The sequence below is a fragment of the Halichondria panicea genome, chromosome 12, assembly GCF_963675165.1.
Source record: "Halichondria panicea chromosome 12, odHalPani1.1, whole genome shotgun sequence".
NCBI lineage: Eukaryota > Metazoa > Porifera > Demospongiae > Suberitida > Halichondriidae > Halichondria > Halichondria panicea.
The window spans coordinates 6712672-6727671 of NC_087388.1; the positions used below are offsets into that span (position 1 = coordinate 6712672).

The window sequence follows — 15000 nt, forward strand, 5'->3', positions numbered from 1 at the left end:
TCTTGAGGTAAGTGAAAGCAAACGTCTTCTCAGCTTTATCTCTTGATTCATTCTTAGCAACATGTCGGAAGGTGATCCTCAGATGTGTGTCAGGTATTTTCTCAAAGGGAATGGACAACTGTAGGTCATGTGATATCAAGGGCAGGTTATGTGATATTAATGGCAGGTCATGTGATACTACTATTATATTACCTTAATGGTTTCGTTCCAACGAGGAGAGTTGTTGTGGTAGAATATGAATGACTCGTATTCTCCAGTCGGTGGAGCACCTGCTCCCAGGATAATGGAGCGCTGGAAACGAAAGGGTTAAATAGAGAGGATGGTTTAACCCCTACGCCACTCACTGGTATAGTTTGGCCGCCACCATCAATGACCTCGATAGATACTTCCACATTTCTCTCAGCTCTTTTGTGTCCCTTCTCAAACTGTCCACACTCGAGCGTTACGTAGATATCATTACGCACATCACCTGAGGGGGTGTGGTCATGATATAAGTGGGTGTGGTCATGTTACAATACCTGGTAGGATGATATCAGGGAACCCTAGTTTATGCACGACATGCATGGACTTTGTGAGGGTGAGGGAAAAATCTCTCTGCAGCTGCGATAGCTCGCCACGGAATAACCTGGAGATTACAGAGTAAGTATACTGAGATTACTGGAGATTACTGACTTGAGTGAGAGTAGAATGGAGCAGCCTGGTTTCTGTCCTCCCTTGCCGCCCATCTTGGCCACTATCTTGTCATGGAAGGTTGAGAAGTCACTCTCGTGGTTGGCAGAGCTGAACACACACACAACACGATCAGTACAATACTCACACACACACACACACACACAGCACGATATGGCCACACTCTCGTGGTTGGCAGAGCTGAACACACACAGCACGATCAGTACAATACTTACACACTTGATATTGTATAATGCAAACACTTATTAGTACGCTTCATTGATGGGGAAGCCTTATAAGCAGACATGGCCTGGCTTTGTGTTGACAGCACTTGTACAGTACAGCTGCACACAACTAACCAGAGATATAGTGGCAGGTTGTATGAGTTGAGATCCTCATTCTGAATAGCTGTGGCCTCAGTCTCCGGCTGATATTGCAAGACAGAGCTAACATCGAGAATGCCACAAGCATAAGGACGACGAAATGAACTCTCTGAAATGTTCTTTTTATCGTCCAATAACATCTTTCCTTTGCGAATGATTTGACAGACGAGGAAGATATTGCGTGATTGCACATCAGCCATACTCAAGTCCTGGGTACAAGGTAATGGAACACAAGGTAATGGAGGTCAGGGTACATGAACCCAGCCACTCACAGTGAAGAGGGCACATGGTCTTTCAGAGGGGGACTTCTTGTCCTCACTGTTGATGTACAGACGCTCACTCAGTTGTCTAGTATGATCAGTATCATACAAGAACATGTAGATCTGTGAGAGGAGACGGCTAGGATAACAAACACTGTGTGCTTATTAGTAAAGTGAGGTACACACAGTGATAGCGGGTTACCTCACAGGGCTCTGGGAAGGTGTGGTCAACGTGATTGACCTGCACGAACAAGTGTGGAGAGTGTGCCAATGAGGAGAGGGAGGTCTTGCGTTGTAGGGACCCAGTCTGAGTCACTCTAGCCGTTAGTTCCCGGGCACGCTCCTCATGCTGTGTGTGTGGTGGGCGGTGTGTAAGGTGTGTGGTATGTGGGGGCGGAGGGGACGTACAATTTGGAACAGTTTTTGTGCACTTGATTTCCTACAGTTGACAATGGATCCTTGAGAGTCTCTAGGGGTCAAAGGGCATTCCAACTGATGATTAATGGTGTCAATCTGTGCAGTCAGCTTGGTCCTCATTGACTGCAGCACATCCTATAGAGGTCAATATGACATCACCCGGCAAATAGAGGTCATAGGGATCAATATGACATAACATAGAGGTCATAAGGGCCAATATGACATCACCCTCGATAGTGGTCTTACCAGTGTAGCAGTGCTGTGTATGATGTTCCTGCGTTGTGACATGACGAACTCCATGGAGTGCAGTAACTGGTGGAACTTGTCAGACTGACCATTCTATAGACACACAGGTTATACATGGAGGGCTAGTTGTACCACCACACTCACTCACCACATAGTACTCTACTAGTCTCGGCTGCCACTCCTTGAGAGCTACTGCTGCCTCTAAGGCCACCTCACTGCCACTGGGGATGACACGATGATGTTGTCCTACCTCAGCTGATACACTTTCCCTAACCTCCACAAAGTTAGCTGGAAACAATCCCTAGGTGTGTGTATCAACAAGAGTGGTGGGTGGCAACCATGTCAACACACATCACTTATCCACTGCATGCTTTCACTATTAGAGACAACATCGTAATGACCTCACTATATTAGGGTACATACAGGACAGAGGTGACTCACTATCTGTGAGGGTTGGTAGTACAGGTACCCTCTGCACCAGCCGGAGTGCTCCTCCATTATATAGACTAGGTCACCAACTGTCAGAGACAGATGCTCAGAACCATTGCCACCGTCATAGTTGAACAGGGCTGCACACACACACACACACACACACACACGTGTCAATGTGAGCAGCTATTATTAACATCATGTCTATAAGTAAGTCAGAGATGATCTCACAATGGCTCAATAGCATCAGTACATGGAGCAGCCATTCAGAGATTGAGGTAATTATGGAGGTATCAGAGATATGGAGGTATGTGTGTACAGTGGACATGGAGAACATGTATCAAATACCAGAGACAATTCAACGTGTAGCAGAATGGTGTGGGCAGTGGTGTGGGCGGTGACTCACCCACTCCAATACTGTCCGCTGGTGTCCACCCCATAGTGCACTGTGAGTGGGCGTGGCTGACACTAACCTGCAGGAACACGATATTAGTACAGTGTACACTATGGCTGGTACACGATGGCTGGTACTAGGGTAACCCTAACCCTAGCTCTACTGTATGTCTAGTCTATCGGAAGCACCTCTCTACAACAACACTGTCTCTAGCTAGAACACAGGGGCTGTGTACTATAATGCTGGACCTATGCTACCAGTGTCACCATTGTGTGTGTGTGTGTGTGTGTGGGTGTGGGTGTGTGGGTGTGTGTGTGTGTGTGTGTGTGAGTGTGTGTGTGTGTGTGTGTGTGAGTGTGAGTGTGTGTGTGTGTGTGTGTGTGTGTGTGTGTGTGTGTGTGGGTGTGTGGACATCAGCATCAGTCTGTGATTTATAAACTATCAACCTTGAGAGCACAACAGTACCTCACCTTGGTCAGGGGGAGTACTCTGTCTCAGTGTACAGCACAGCTTAGTGATGATTAGCGCTCTCCTTCGCGTGGCTTGCTTTATTTGATCAAGCAGTAGACAAACCATAGATATTATAGACTTGCATACGATCGTTTCTGGTATGAGAGTATACGGAGCATCAATTTACTAGTATACTGAATAGTATGCGGTATTTGACAAAATGAAGTATACAGACTCTAAGCTGATAACATTTTCCGTATAACGTCAATAAAGTGGGCGTATGCTCATATAGAAAGTGGGCGTGCCGGCAGAGCACAAAAAAAGTTTAGCACGGGTACGGTGAGTTGCAGCCTCCTCTGTGCTCATAACTGGCTAATAACACGATTGCTACACCTCACAGAGCCATGGCGACTGCACTGATCCACAGCTATGGCTCTGTGAAGCCACTAGAACTGCGACTGCCAGTGGCTAAGAGTACTTGTGAGACAGCCCTCAAGGAGGTGGGGAAGATATTGCAGCTGAGAAAGGAGAGTCTGGATGTCTTTGCTTTGTTCTGTGGAGAAATGGATAAGCCCATCAAAGTGCTACAACCATCCGATATAGTTCCTGTAGGGACAGAGTTAAGTCTCCAGCGCTGGTACATGCAGACTGATGAATATAAAGCCATCAGACACGATGATGCTGCTATCCACCACCTCTGCTGTGAAGCCAGAGCCAAGATACAGCGAGGAGACATGCATCCATCTGATGAGCAGTTGCAGCAGTTGGAGGATTTCTCAGATCCCTTCTTCCCAACAGAGAGGCAGTATCTAGAAGTGGCTATGAAGGTGTCAGGTTATAGCATGCTGGTGGCTAGAGGCTGTACAGTGGTGGAGGCTCTGGAGGATAACGCTGTCACACTGTGCCCTGGGACACTGGTCACTGTGAGCATGGACCTGTGTGGATTGAGTGTCAAGTGTGAGGGGGAGTTGCAGCGTCCGATGCTACACTGGCCCTGGACCGTGGTCAGGAGATGGAAGAGATCTGCCTCCGCTGAAACTACATACATCAAGTTTGAGGTGTGTACTATACTATATAGGAACAGACTATTGAAGCCTCTCTCCTGGTCCAGGTGTGTCTCCAGAAGCAGAATGCTGGCATACTGACCTGGATATGTCTAGAGACTCCTCAAGCCTTGTTACTGTTCCAATGTGTGAGTGCTCTCTGTGCTGAGATCAAGAGAGGCATGGATGATAAGAGAGCACTGCTAACCGATCCAGTCCCATCTCTAGCAGGACGCTTCCATGACCCTCTGAGGGAATGGGTGGATAACACTCTGTTTACATCAGGGCCTAGGTTTAGCAAAATCAAATAACTTCAATTAGCTAGTTATTCTCTTAATAATGTGTACATTCTTTCTTTCAAAATAATTATGTAATTAATTTATGTACATTTTCATTCTTTTTATGTAGCTACGTTATATATTCTATTGTGACATAATTATTAATTATTGAGTGTATATAGATCACAGAACATACAGAGGTTGAATTGAGGGCATTAATGAAATACTAAATAAATTACAAGCTATAATATTATTATCTAACACATAATAATTATAATTATTGTTTTTATTAAACCAGTGTTCCTTCACCGAAAGGGTTCTTATTGCTGTTCTCCCACACCTTCAACATCTCATGGAGATCATAGCTCTCTGGGTTGCTTGGGCGTGCTCCCACTGGCACTGGTATCCTAGAGCCACTTCCTCCCACTGGCACTGGTATCCTAGACCCTCCTTGTGTAGGAGGTGGTGTAGGCCCGTTGTGCTTCATACCAGCTTCATTATCATACAACAGCTTCTGTACGGGAGGTGGTTGCCGTGCCTGGTGTGTGGGTGGAGGGGGCGGACGGTGGAGGTGTGACGGGGGATGGTACGAATGTGCCGCTTCCTCCAATGGACTAGTGGATCTATAGCGAGTCCTGTCTGTGATAATCATGGCTGGAGAAGAGGATCTCTTGTAGCGTGTCACAGGAGAAGAGGTGGCTGGTATATCCACGTCCTTAACTGGACTATTGTACGCAGGCTTCGGGTTTGCATGGCGATGGACAGGAGTCTCATTCATGGAAAAGTGCTGCAGAATATCCTCCGTAAGGTCAAAGTCTCTCAGTGCTTGGTTGCTATGACGACTGCCGGACTTGGAGAATACATTTGATTGGCCGCTCACAATACTTGCGTTGGGGGAGGAGTCAAATTCATCAGCGAATCCTGACGTGAGATTAGCCAAATAAGAGGGAGATTCAAACTCAGAGGCAAAGGAAGGATTGGGGAAAGCAGCCGAGTGTGGGTGTGATGTGTGAGGGTGTGAGGCTGTGTGGGGTGCGGGGGCGGTGACATCATTGAGTGCAGAGGTGCTTTTGTGATGGGGTGACTTTTGCAGACTAGAGCTCGTATTGGCTGATTTGTTGGGAGTGTCGAATATCATATTGGCCAGAAATGTGTCATCGATACTAGCTCCTCCTGGAGTACCACTGCGTCTCCGTATGGAGGGGGCGGAGCCTGGGATTGTTAGGGTAGCTGCGGGGAGACAGAGTATTCTAATTAAGAGAACATAATACAGGAACTTACAGGAAGTGGGAGACTCCACATGAAACTTTGATGATCCAGTAGAAGAGCGTTTCATGTCATGCAACCTCTGTTCCAGACGCTGGAACTACAGAGGAGGGGAGTACACTATCACACAGCCTCTCAAACACATACAGGACAATAATGGCTGCACAATAATGGAGTAGCCACTTACTCTGGTTTCCATTTCTTTAATCTCTTTTTTTCTGTCCTTTTTCAGCTTCCGTGAGTTCGCCTGTGTGAGCAGTGTCTGTGTGTGTGGGGGGTCAGTGTTACTATGGTTACATACTGGGTGGGGGTCTTACTCTGGAAGCCTCAATAATCGATGATTGAATCTCAAGTTGTTTCTCAAGTTGTTCAACTTCGTTCTCATCCTATATAATTAAAGGAACCAGTTTTCAATATTACACACACCCAGTACGTTAGAGTACTTACGGTCATATTATTGTCCCCCAACACAAACTTTGAGAACTTGAAACTAACTCCAAACTTCTTGCGCATCTTTTCAATCTCCTCTGCTGTGAGGCCTTCAGGGGGAATCCCCGTGATTTGCTGAGTGGGCAGGCACATGACACACACCCACACACTACACGCCCACACATACCATTTCCTTGATGAGTATTTCCTTGTAACGAGCTGCTTTACTCTCAAACTCTCCCACCAGTGTTTGTCTCTTTGCTAGCAATGCAGTGTACATGCCTTGCTGAGCAGCTTTAGCAGCAGCTACTGCCTCTGCTGACGCTGCAGGGGTGGGGTTATATAGTGACATCACCACAGGAAGTTATATAGTGACATCACCACAGTGGGAGGGGTTATATAGTGACATCACCACAGGGGGTGGAGTTATTATAGTGACCTTGTGCCTGGTTGGACTTTGCTGACTCGACACTAAGGCTCGAGTGGCTACTACTTGGTGAGATATTGGAGCGATGAAGTTTGTTCAAGTGGCGAATAATATCAGTCAGGTTTGTCATCATAGCGCTCTGTAAGGGGGAAGTGTGTGAGGTGTGAGTGAGTGGGCGGAGGACTCACTCGATTGGTTCTCTGAGAGCGGTAGAACATGTGCTGATCACGTGCCATCTTCCATATTGCCATGACAACCTTAGAGTTGAGAGCATACCAAGCGTATATAGAGACTGGACCTAGTCCCATCTTCTTGCCAGGTCTATAGTGGGGGGTACATGTGTGGGTGGGGGTCAAAGGTCACTGTACCTTGCACTCTGATAGACCTCCATTGAGAACTTCCTGTCCCTGTAATAAATGTTCTGCAATTGCAGCCACTGGAACCTCTGTGTGTGTGGGCGTGGCCAACATGTAGTTTATATGTATACTCACCAAATCAGCTTCGTTCCTATCGTCATGGTGACACTGACAGATACCGTCTGGTCCTACCCCCAGCCAGAGTGGATTATCCTTCTTGTCCTAATAGGGGATATAATAACACCCCACACACTGTACCCTGACCCCACACCCACACACACTGTACCCTGACCCCCACACACACTGGCAGCTAGTACCTTGACATCAAAGAAGTGCACAGAGTACATCGGTAGAGAGAGTATGATCTCGAGGTACTTGAGAATGGCTTCTCCACGCGATAGTGTTCTCATCATAGAGTAATAATGAATCACTTCCCCTTCACTGTAAGAGGGGGTGGGGTATTAGGGTGCTACCATGGCAACAACGTACCAATACTGTACACTCTGACCCTTGAAGGTGAAGGCTGGCAGTACAGGGAAATGGTTCAACTGAGCTCTAGCCTCTTGTTCACTAGAGGAGGTGTGTGTGTGTATAGTCAGTACAGGGAAATGGTTCAACTGAGCTCTAGCCTCTTGTTCACTAGAGGAGGTGTGTGTGTGTATAGTCAGTATAGGGAAATGGTTCAACTGAGCTCTAGCCTCTTGTTCACTAGAGGGTGTGTGTGTGTATAGTCAGTACAGGGAAATGGTTCAACTGAGCTCTAGCCTCTTGTTCACTAGAGGGTGTGTGTGTGTATAGTCAGTATAGGGAAATGGTTCAACTGAGCTCGAGCCTCTTGTTCACTAGAGGGTGTGTGTGTGTATAGTCAGTACAGGGAAATGGTTCAACTGAGCTCTAGCCTCTTGTTCACTAGAGGAGGTGTGTGTGTGTATAGTCAGTACAGGGAAATGGTTCAACTGAGCTCTAGCCTCTTGTTCACTAGAGGGTGTGTGTGTATAGTTAGTACAGGGAAATGGTTCAACTGAGCTCTAGCCTCTTGTTCACTAGAGGGTGTGTGTGTGTATAGTCAGTACAGGGAAATGGTTCAACTGAGCTCTAGCCTCTTGTTCACTAGAGGAGGTGTGTGTGTGTATAGTCAGTACAGGGAAATGGTTCAACTGAGCTCTAGCCTCTTGTTCACTAGAGGAGGTGTGTGTGTGTATAGTCAGTACAGGGAAATGGTTCAACTGAGCTCTAGCCTCTTGTTCACTAGAGGGTGTGTGTGTATAGTCAGTATAGGGAAATGGTTCAACTGATGGGCTCTAGCCTCTTGTTCACTAGAGGAGGTGTGTGTGTGTATAGTCAGTACAGGGAAATGGTTCAACTGATGGGCTCTAGCCTCTTGTTCACTAGAGGAGGTGTGTGTGTGTATAGTCAGTACAGGGAAATGGTTCAACTGAGCTCTAGCCTCTTGTTCACTAGAGGAGGTGTGTGTGTGTGTATAGTCAGTACAGGGAAATGGTTCAACTGAGCTCTAGCCTCTTGTTCACTAGAGGAGGTGTGTGTGTGTATAGTCAGTACAGGGAAATGGTTCAACTGAGCTCTAGCCTCTTGTTCACTAGAGGAGGTGTGTGTGTGTATAGTCAGTACAGGGAAATGGTTGAACTGGGCTCTAGCCTCTTGTTCACTAGAGGAGGTGTGTGTGTGTATAGTGACTGCACTCATGTGACCTTACCTCCTGTAGTCACCATACTGTGCTTGCATAGCACAAGCAGCCAGCTCAAACAGTGTAGCCTCATCAGTCAGTATGTCACCCTGTATGTTGGGGTGTGTGTGTGTGTGTGTGTGTGTGTGTGTGTGTGTGTGTGTGTGTGTGTGTGTGTGTGTGTGGGGTGTGGTGTGTGTGTGTGTGTGTGTGGGGTGTGTGTGGGGGGGGTGTGCTTCCTGCTAGTACACATATAAAGGATGCATGCATTGTGTGTGTTTGGCAGTGACTACATGGCAACACCACGCCACGTACATTACAGAGACTACACTAGACTAACCAGTACCTTGACAACAGCCATTCTTGACTGCAGATATAGTAACTCCACTGTCATGTGATCTCCCAGAGCACGAGTATCATCAACAAAGTATCTGTGCACATAATTATCACAACGATTAGTGCATTAATAGAATAACTCACTTGAAAGCAAAGAACACTTTAACAGGAGAGGATCCCTTGAGTATGTCTTGTGAGGGATCAAGAACAGGTTTGTCCAGTTCTATCCAGTTCTTGTACCTATACACGCACAGCATGAGTGGGTGTGGCTAGTGGGTGTGGTCTTACCCTTCCCCTTCCGTATAGAGTCCAAAATATTCCTTCTCTTTGACCTTCATATGAGAGGCAGCCATGTCCAGCAACTCACTACCCAGCAGGTTAGGCTATAGGGAGAGTGGTCAGTACACACACACACTGTGTAGATACTCACTACCCAGCAGGTTAGGCTATAGGGAGAGTGGTCAGTACACACACACACACTGTGTAGATACTCACTACCCAGCAGGTTAGGCTATAGGGAGAGTGGTCAGTACACACACTGTGTAGATACTCACTACCCAGCAGGTTAGGCTATAGGGAGAGTGGTCAGTACACACACACTGTGTAGATACTCACTACCTTAGGCTATAGGGAGAGTGGTCAGTACACACACACACACTGTGTAGATACTCACTACCCAGCAGGTTAGGGTATAGGGAGAGTGGTCAGTACACACACACACACACTGTGTAGATACTCACTACCCAGCCGGTTAGGCTATAGGGAGAGTGGTCAGTACACACACACACACTGTGTAGATACTCACTACCCAGCAGGTTAGGCTATAGGGAGAGTGGTCAGTACACACACACACTGTGTAGATACTCACTACCCAGCAGGTTAGGCTATAGGGAGAGTGGTCAGTACACACACACACTGTGTAGATACTCAGCAGGTTAGGCTATAGGGAGAGTGGTCAGTACACACACACTGTAGATACTCACTACCCAGCAGGTTAGGCTATAGGGAGAGTGGTCAGTACACACACACACTGTGTAGATAATGGAATAGAGTTGTTGAACATGGACAGACATAGTGCAGAGATGTACTTATGGCAACACCCTAGACATCATTGGTACATGGTGGTGACAGCATTCCATTATCTTAATGGGCCAATGCTAGCTATGCCTACACCGTCACTACTATATACACACTGGCTAATGCCAACAAGAGAGAGCTAGAGAAGCCATTACTCTAGAGGCTGTAGGAAGGAAGACCTCTACTAGGCAGCAGTGTCTACTAGGCAGCAAGTGATTATAGCAACTGACAACATCAACTGTTTGGGTGAAAGTAATATATTCACTAGTAGCTATATCCACACGTATGGTGTCTCCATAAGGCAAGACAACACAAGATGCTTGCCAGGTCTAAACACTGCAAGTGAATGGGTGGCAGATAACAATAGTCTTATTAGGATCCCTTCATTAGACAGCCTCACCACACAAGGCAGTGCACTTACAAGCTTGGCTAGTACTGTATCCACGATGCTCTTAGTGCATTCATAATAAGTACTATACTATAGTGTACCTTGACGGGTACTGTGAAGTTAGTGTCATCCAGTAGGGACACAGTGAACTCTCGTGATGTCTCAGGCATGATGGCTCTACAGTAATCATGACAAGAGTGAGTGAGTGTGTGAGTGAGTGTGTGTGTGTGTGTGTGTGGTGGTTCATTATACCTCTCCTACACTCCTAGTAGCTGTATCTGTACGCTTCTTGCTCCAGTCAGTCTCGAGTGCTGGTTAGTATTGTGTAGCGGTGAGAGTAGACACACTTGTGACTATAATAGAGACCTCACTGCACTACAACTATTGTGTTTGCTTAGCTAGTCCCATCTAATTAAACAAACATTGTGTTTCAATATTCATAACCACACCCATCTTTTGTGCTGAATCAGCAAAATAATGCCTTTGGTAAAGGGTCATCAACAAGGAAATCACAGCACAAGCTAGTGAGCTGGTTGATAGTGACTAAAAGCGTTCACCTATTAACTCGCCATGAAGAGTGCTACATGGTGTCTGATAGTTCTATTCGCTTCCATTAGTGTTGGACTATGTGAGGATGGACAATTGAGAGTCGCTGCATTCAATGTACAGATATTTGGAGTCTCCAAGTTCAGTCAACCTGAGGTGGTCTCTATCCTGAGCAGAGTGAGTGATTAGAGCCCCTCAATGCCCACACACACGCACACTACCCTACTGCAGATAGTGCGTCGCTATGATGTGGTCTTGATACAGGAGATTAGAGACGTATCAGAAACTGTGATCACATCATTTCTGGACATCGTTAACAAGTTAGCCACGCCCCCTTTCCCATGACCCCCCCCCCAATACCTCCCACACACTGTGCAGTGATTCGTTGGTTGATGGTGTACAGTATTCTCTCAGTGTGAGTGTGCGACTAGGCAGGACCAGCAGTAAGGAGCAGTACGCCTTCATGTACAGGTACAGTGGTGTGTGTGTGTACAATTTAGGGTGTGTGTGTGTGTGTGTGTGTGTGTGTGTGTGTGTGTGTGTGTGTGTGTGTAGAGTGTGCGTGTGTGTGTGTGTGTGTGTGTGTGTGTGGTGTAGAGTGTGTGCTCTTGTAGGATGGACAAGGTGACTATAGTGTCCGCCCACCAATATATGGACACCACTGATCTGTTTGAGAGACCACCTTACTCTATCCTGCTCAACGCACCAGGTACCTTGTGTGTGTGTGTGGGGGGTCCTGCTAATACCCCTGTGTGTGTGGGGGGGGTCCTACTAATACCCCCCCCCCTCCTCAGGACTGCCCCAGTTCTTCCTCACGGGCGTACACATTCAACCATCGTCAGCCTTCAATGAGATCAACTCACTCCTGCCAGTGTATGAGGTGGTCTCCAATATCTTCAATACTTCTCGTGGGATTATACTAGGGGACATGAATGCTGACTGCTCCTGGTTGAGTCAGACTAGCTACTCAATGTTGGACCTTGTTAATGATGGCCGCTTCCATTGGCTCATTGACTCTCAGACAGACACAACCACTAACAGCAATGATTGCTCCTATGATAGGTACGCCCCCTCACTCTACACACACCACCCTCACATACGCCCCCTCACCCCACACTTATGACACTCTATAGGATAGTGGTGTCTGGAGGTGTACTGGACTATGTGGTGAATGGTAGTGCTGGGGTGTTCAGATATGATGACCAGTACAACCTCACCATGGAGCTAGCCTTGGATGTCAGTGATCACTACCCAGTACACTTCACTCTGCAAGGTAACCAGTGCATCATTGAGTGCACTGTGTGTATCCACTATACAGGTGAGGGCTCTACTGGTGGTGGGAGACAGGTGATGGTGGCTGCACTGGTCCCTCTACTAGCAGCTCTGTGTGCACTAGCTCTTATTATAGTATAATCTCGGGACAACGTGTGTGTACTGTGTGTTTTGACTACAGGCTTTTTTAATACATTTTTTTTTATTGTACAATCCTTAATTGTGTTGTAATTTTAATTGTGTGAAGTAATTTGTTGATGCGAAGGCCGGGGTCTATAAATAGATTAAAAACAATATTATTTATCATCGATAAAAGATTTCATGATAATAATAGCACAGAATGACAAATGGTAAACGCAAGTGCATGTTATAAAATTATTTAAAGTTTCTTCTACTGACACAGTCACACAAACTAAGGACTTGCTACACTAAGTGTAGAGTAATGTGTTCCAGCTAAGAGGTGTGGGTGGCAGATCTCATGTTCCTCTTGATCTGATCAAAGCTTGCAGCTTGAATAGTGAGCCCCTCTTCCTTCAAACCATCCGTCACCACTTCTGAGAACTTGTTGGCAAACTTGAACAGTTCGTACAGAGCACTGTCCGTGATAAAGTAGAGTTGTCCTTTCTGTAGTGTGTGTGTGTGTGTGTGTAGTGTGTGTGTTGTGGGAGGGTGGTGGTGTGTGTGTGTTGTGTGAGGGTGGTGGTGTGTGTGTTGTGTGAGGGTGGTGGTGTGTGTGTTGTGGGAGGGTGGCGGTGTGTGTGTGGTGACATGCAATGAATGAGCTGATGATATTCATGAGTGGAGGCTGGGCCCAGCTAGGGTGGTGGGTGGCTATAGGCACAACCACTGACCCAGCCTCAATGATACAGTGGACACACCCCCACACTCAGGACTAGTGGGGGTGTGTCCAACAGCTACTGAGACCTTTGTTTACCATTGAGGTTGGGCCAGCAGTTTTCTCGCTAGTTGTATCTGGTGCATATTGAGCCACAGAGTCTGCACACACCTGAGCAGTCTCCCTCAGGTATTGGCACATGTCACTCCCAGACACCTTGGGCAGTGACTGGATGGTCCCATAATACCTGCATGGGATGAGGGTATCAGGGTGTGAGAGGTGTGGGGAGGGTGTGGGAGGTGTGGGGAGGGTGTGAGAGGTGGGAGGTGTGGGGAGGGTGTGAGAGGTGGGAGGTGTGAGAGGTGGGTGGATGGTGTGTAGGGGTGAGGGTATGTACATGACTCACTGTAGCACTCCAGTCTTGTACTTCTTGACATCATTGACATACAAGAGTCTTGCTGCTGGAGTGTCTTTGGTGTACTTAAAGTCAGTGGTAGAGCAAGCATCAATGTAGGCCTGAGCAATCACAGTGAGGCAGGAGTCAACAGTGGCTGACTTGTTGACATCAAATAGGAAGTCTGGGTTCTTGATGACATTCACCCAGAAGCGCAGTGGAACACTAGGGACAATAATGATAATAGTAATTGTTAGCCACACACACACGCACGCCCACCTGTTGGTCTTCCATGTGTGGAGGATCTCTGGGTCTTGAATACCAAGCTCTGCAGCTTGTTGATCCAGGAAATCAAACAAAGACTTGATAGCCTTGGGGAGTGGGCGACCGTGAGGGACAGCAAATACACTCTCAAACAACTCATCCACATACGTCTGCAGGATTCTCTGTAGGGGGGATAATGATTACCTCCTGCATAGCTCAGTAGACCCCCCCACAGTACTTACCTTGGTGGAGAGTAGTCTTGTAAGGAACACCTCTGACACAATCTTCTGCCCTCGTTGTCCATCAGTTGGGTCCTCTGGTTCTGGCTTGACCAGATGGTAGGTGTGAGGGAGGTCAGAGGGCATGTACACAGACCCTCGGTTGTTGGCACTGATGTTGGCAATGATCGTACCCAGCATGTCAAAACCTAATGACAAATAAAAATGATAAAAAATAATAAAAAGAGTAAATACACTTCGTACTCATGCCGCTGACTGGTCGCTCGGGGCGACGGCTGATCCTGAACTTTGGAACTGGGTTCTTGGGATTATCAGCATGAGCTTGAGACTGTATGAGGGGGCGTGGCATGTGAGGGGGCGTGACACACACACACACAGCGATGATCCTTACCATCTCATCCAGCTTGTAGTGTCCCAGTGTGTTGACCTTGATCCACTCTCCATCCTTCGTGTTAGTGGCATCTTGGTCTCTCAGTGGAATACCAGCAGCACCGGTAGATATCAACTCTGTATGGACATCACATGACCTCATTATATAGGCACACCCACACCCACACAGGCACACCCACACCACCCCACCCACACATACAGTGTGGAGTTGAAAATGGTTGAGAGTGATTTCTCACGTTAGCATGTTTAGTGTTCATTATGAGCAGTGGTAGCTATGAAAACAGAAACTGGAACAGATACAGAATGCCATTAGTTATCAAAGCCTCCACCATCTGGTGTATATATAGACAGCTCACGCACACACACACACAACCAGCAGCTCATGCACACACTCACATACCACCCACTCACCCAGGTCAATCTCTGTGAGCTGTGGCCTCTTGGAGACTGGGGTATTCTTATAGAGCACATCCAGTACCTTCTCCTTGGATTGAGTGATGGAGTCACAGTCCAACAACCTCACTGGAA

At 47.1% G+C, this 15000-nt stretch overlaps 5 protein-coding genes across 6 annotated transcripts in view; 2 read left to right on the top strand and 3 right to left on the bottom strand.

Annotated features, from left to right (window-relative positions):
• Positions 1–3431, bottom strand: part of LOC135345605 (dedicator of cytokinesis protein 2-like) — a 12457-nt gene extending 9026 nt beyond the window's left edge. The window contains exons 1-14 of the mRNA XM_064543021.1: positions 3269–3431; positions 2811–2877; positions 2417–2544; positions 2124–2276; positions 1976–2068; positions 1721–1864; positions 1515–1661; positions 1325–1435; positions 1029–1261; positions 673–780; positions 519–625; positions 345–469; positions 193–291; positions 1–118 (exon numbers count right to left, since the gene is read on the bottom strand). The exon at positions 1–118 is cut by the window's left edge and continues 59 nt beyond it. Of these exons, the coding sequence (XP_064399091.1) occupies positions 1–118; positions 193–291; positions 345–469; positions 519–625; positions 673–780; positions 1029–1261; positions 1325–1435; positions 1515–1661; positions 1721–1864; positions 1976–2068; positions 2124–2276; positions 2417–2544; positions 2811–2844 (1600 nt within the window). The 5' untranslated portion in view covers positions 2845–2877; positions 3269–3431. The remainder of the gene's footprint in view (positions 119–192; positions 292–344; positions 470–518; positions 626–672; positions 781–1028; positions 1262–1324; positions 1436–1514; positions 1662–1720; positions 1865–1975; positions 2069–2123; positions 2277–2416; positions 2545–2810; positions 2878–3268) is intronic.
• A 97-nt stretch (positions 3432–3528) lies between these two features.
• Positions 3529–4817, top strand: LOC135345640 (uncharacterized). The gene is made up of 3 exons (XM_064543068.1): positions 3529–3587; positions 3649–4306; positions 4360–4817. Exons 2-3 carry the CDS (start codon positions 3653–3655, stop codon positions 4600–4602), a joined length of 897 nt encoding a protein of 298 aa, XP_064399138.1. The 5' UTR covers positions 3529–3587; positions 3649–3652; the 3' UTR covers positions 4603–4817.
• Positions 4728–10957, bottom strand: LOC135345614 (FERM domain-containing protein 4A-like). The gene is made up of 18 exons (XM_064543035.1): positions 10785–10957; positions 10634–10709; positions 9356–9450; positions 9212–9307; positions 9078–9162; positions 8762–8841; positions 7537–7617; positions 7365–7488; positions 7183–7269; positions 7060–7136; positions 6880–7012; positions 6704–6830; positions 6452–6588; positions 6283–6399; positions 6153–6221; positions 6023–6097; positions 5851–5935; positions 4728–5799 (listed from the first exon to the last, which is right to left on the bottom strand). Exons 2-18 carry the CDS (start codon positions 10700–10702, stop codon positions 4859–4861), a joined length of 2478 nt encoding a protein of 825 aa, XP_064399105.1. The 5' UTR covers positions 10703–10709; positions 10785–10957; the 3' UTR covers positions 4728–4858.
• Positions 10958–11008: 51 nt separating this feature from the next.
• LOC135345639 (deoxyribonuclease-1-like) lies at positions 11009–12616 on the top strand. The gene is made up of 7 exons (XM_064543067.1): positions 11009–11255; positions 11310–11398; positions 11457–11549; positions 11693–11787; positions 11873–12140; positions 12212–12351; positions 12397–12616. Exons 1-7 carry the CDS (start codon positions 11103–11105, stop codon positions 12489–12491), a joined length of 933 nt encoding a protein of 310 aa, XP_064399137.1. The 5' UTR covers positions 11009–11102; the 3' UTR covers positions 12492–12616.
• An 18-nt stretch (positions 12617–12634) lies between these two features.
• LOC135345606 (plexin-A1-like) overlaps positions 12635–15000 on the bottom strand; it is an 11959-nt gene continuing 9593 nt past the window's right edge. The window contains exons 21-28 of one of the 2 annotated variants that reach the window (XM_064543023.1): positions 14884–15000; positions 14474–14589; positions 14326–14410; positions 14086–14270; positions 13859–14025; positions 13592–13804; positions 13357–13432; positions 12635–12974 (exon numbers count right to left, since the gene is read on the bottom strand). The exon at positions 14884–15000 is cut by the window's right edge and continues 46 nt beyond it. In XM_064543023.1, coding sequence (XP_064399093.1) covers positions 12804–12974; positions 13357–13432; positions 13592–13804; positions 13859–14025; positions 14086–14270; positions 14326–14410; positions 14474–14589; positions 14884–15000 — 1130 coding nt within the window. In that variant the 3' untranslated portion in view covers positions 12635–12803. Of the gene's footprint in view, positions 12975–13284; positions 13433–13591; positions 13805–13858; positions 14026–14085; positions 14271–14325; positions 14411–14473; positions 14590–14883 lie in introns of both variants that reach the window. The other variant, XM_064543022.1, reaches the window with a different exon arrangement.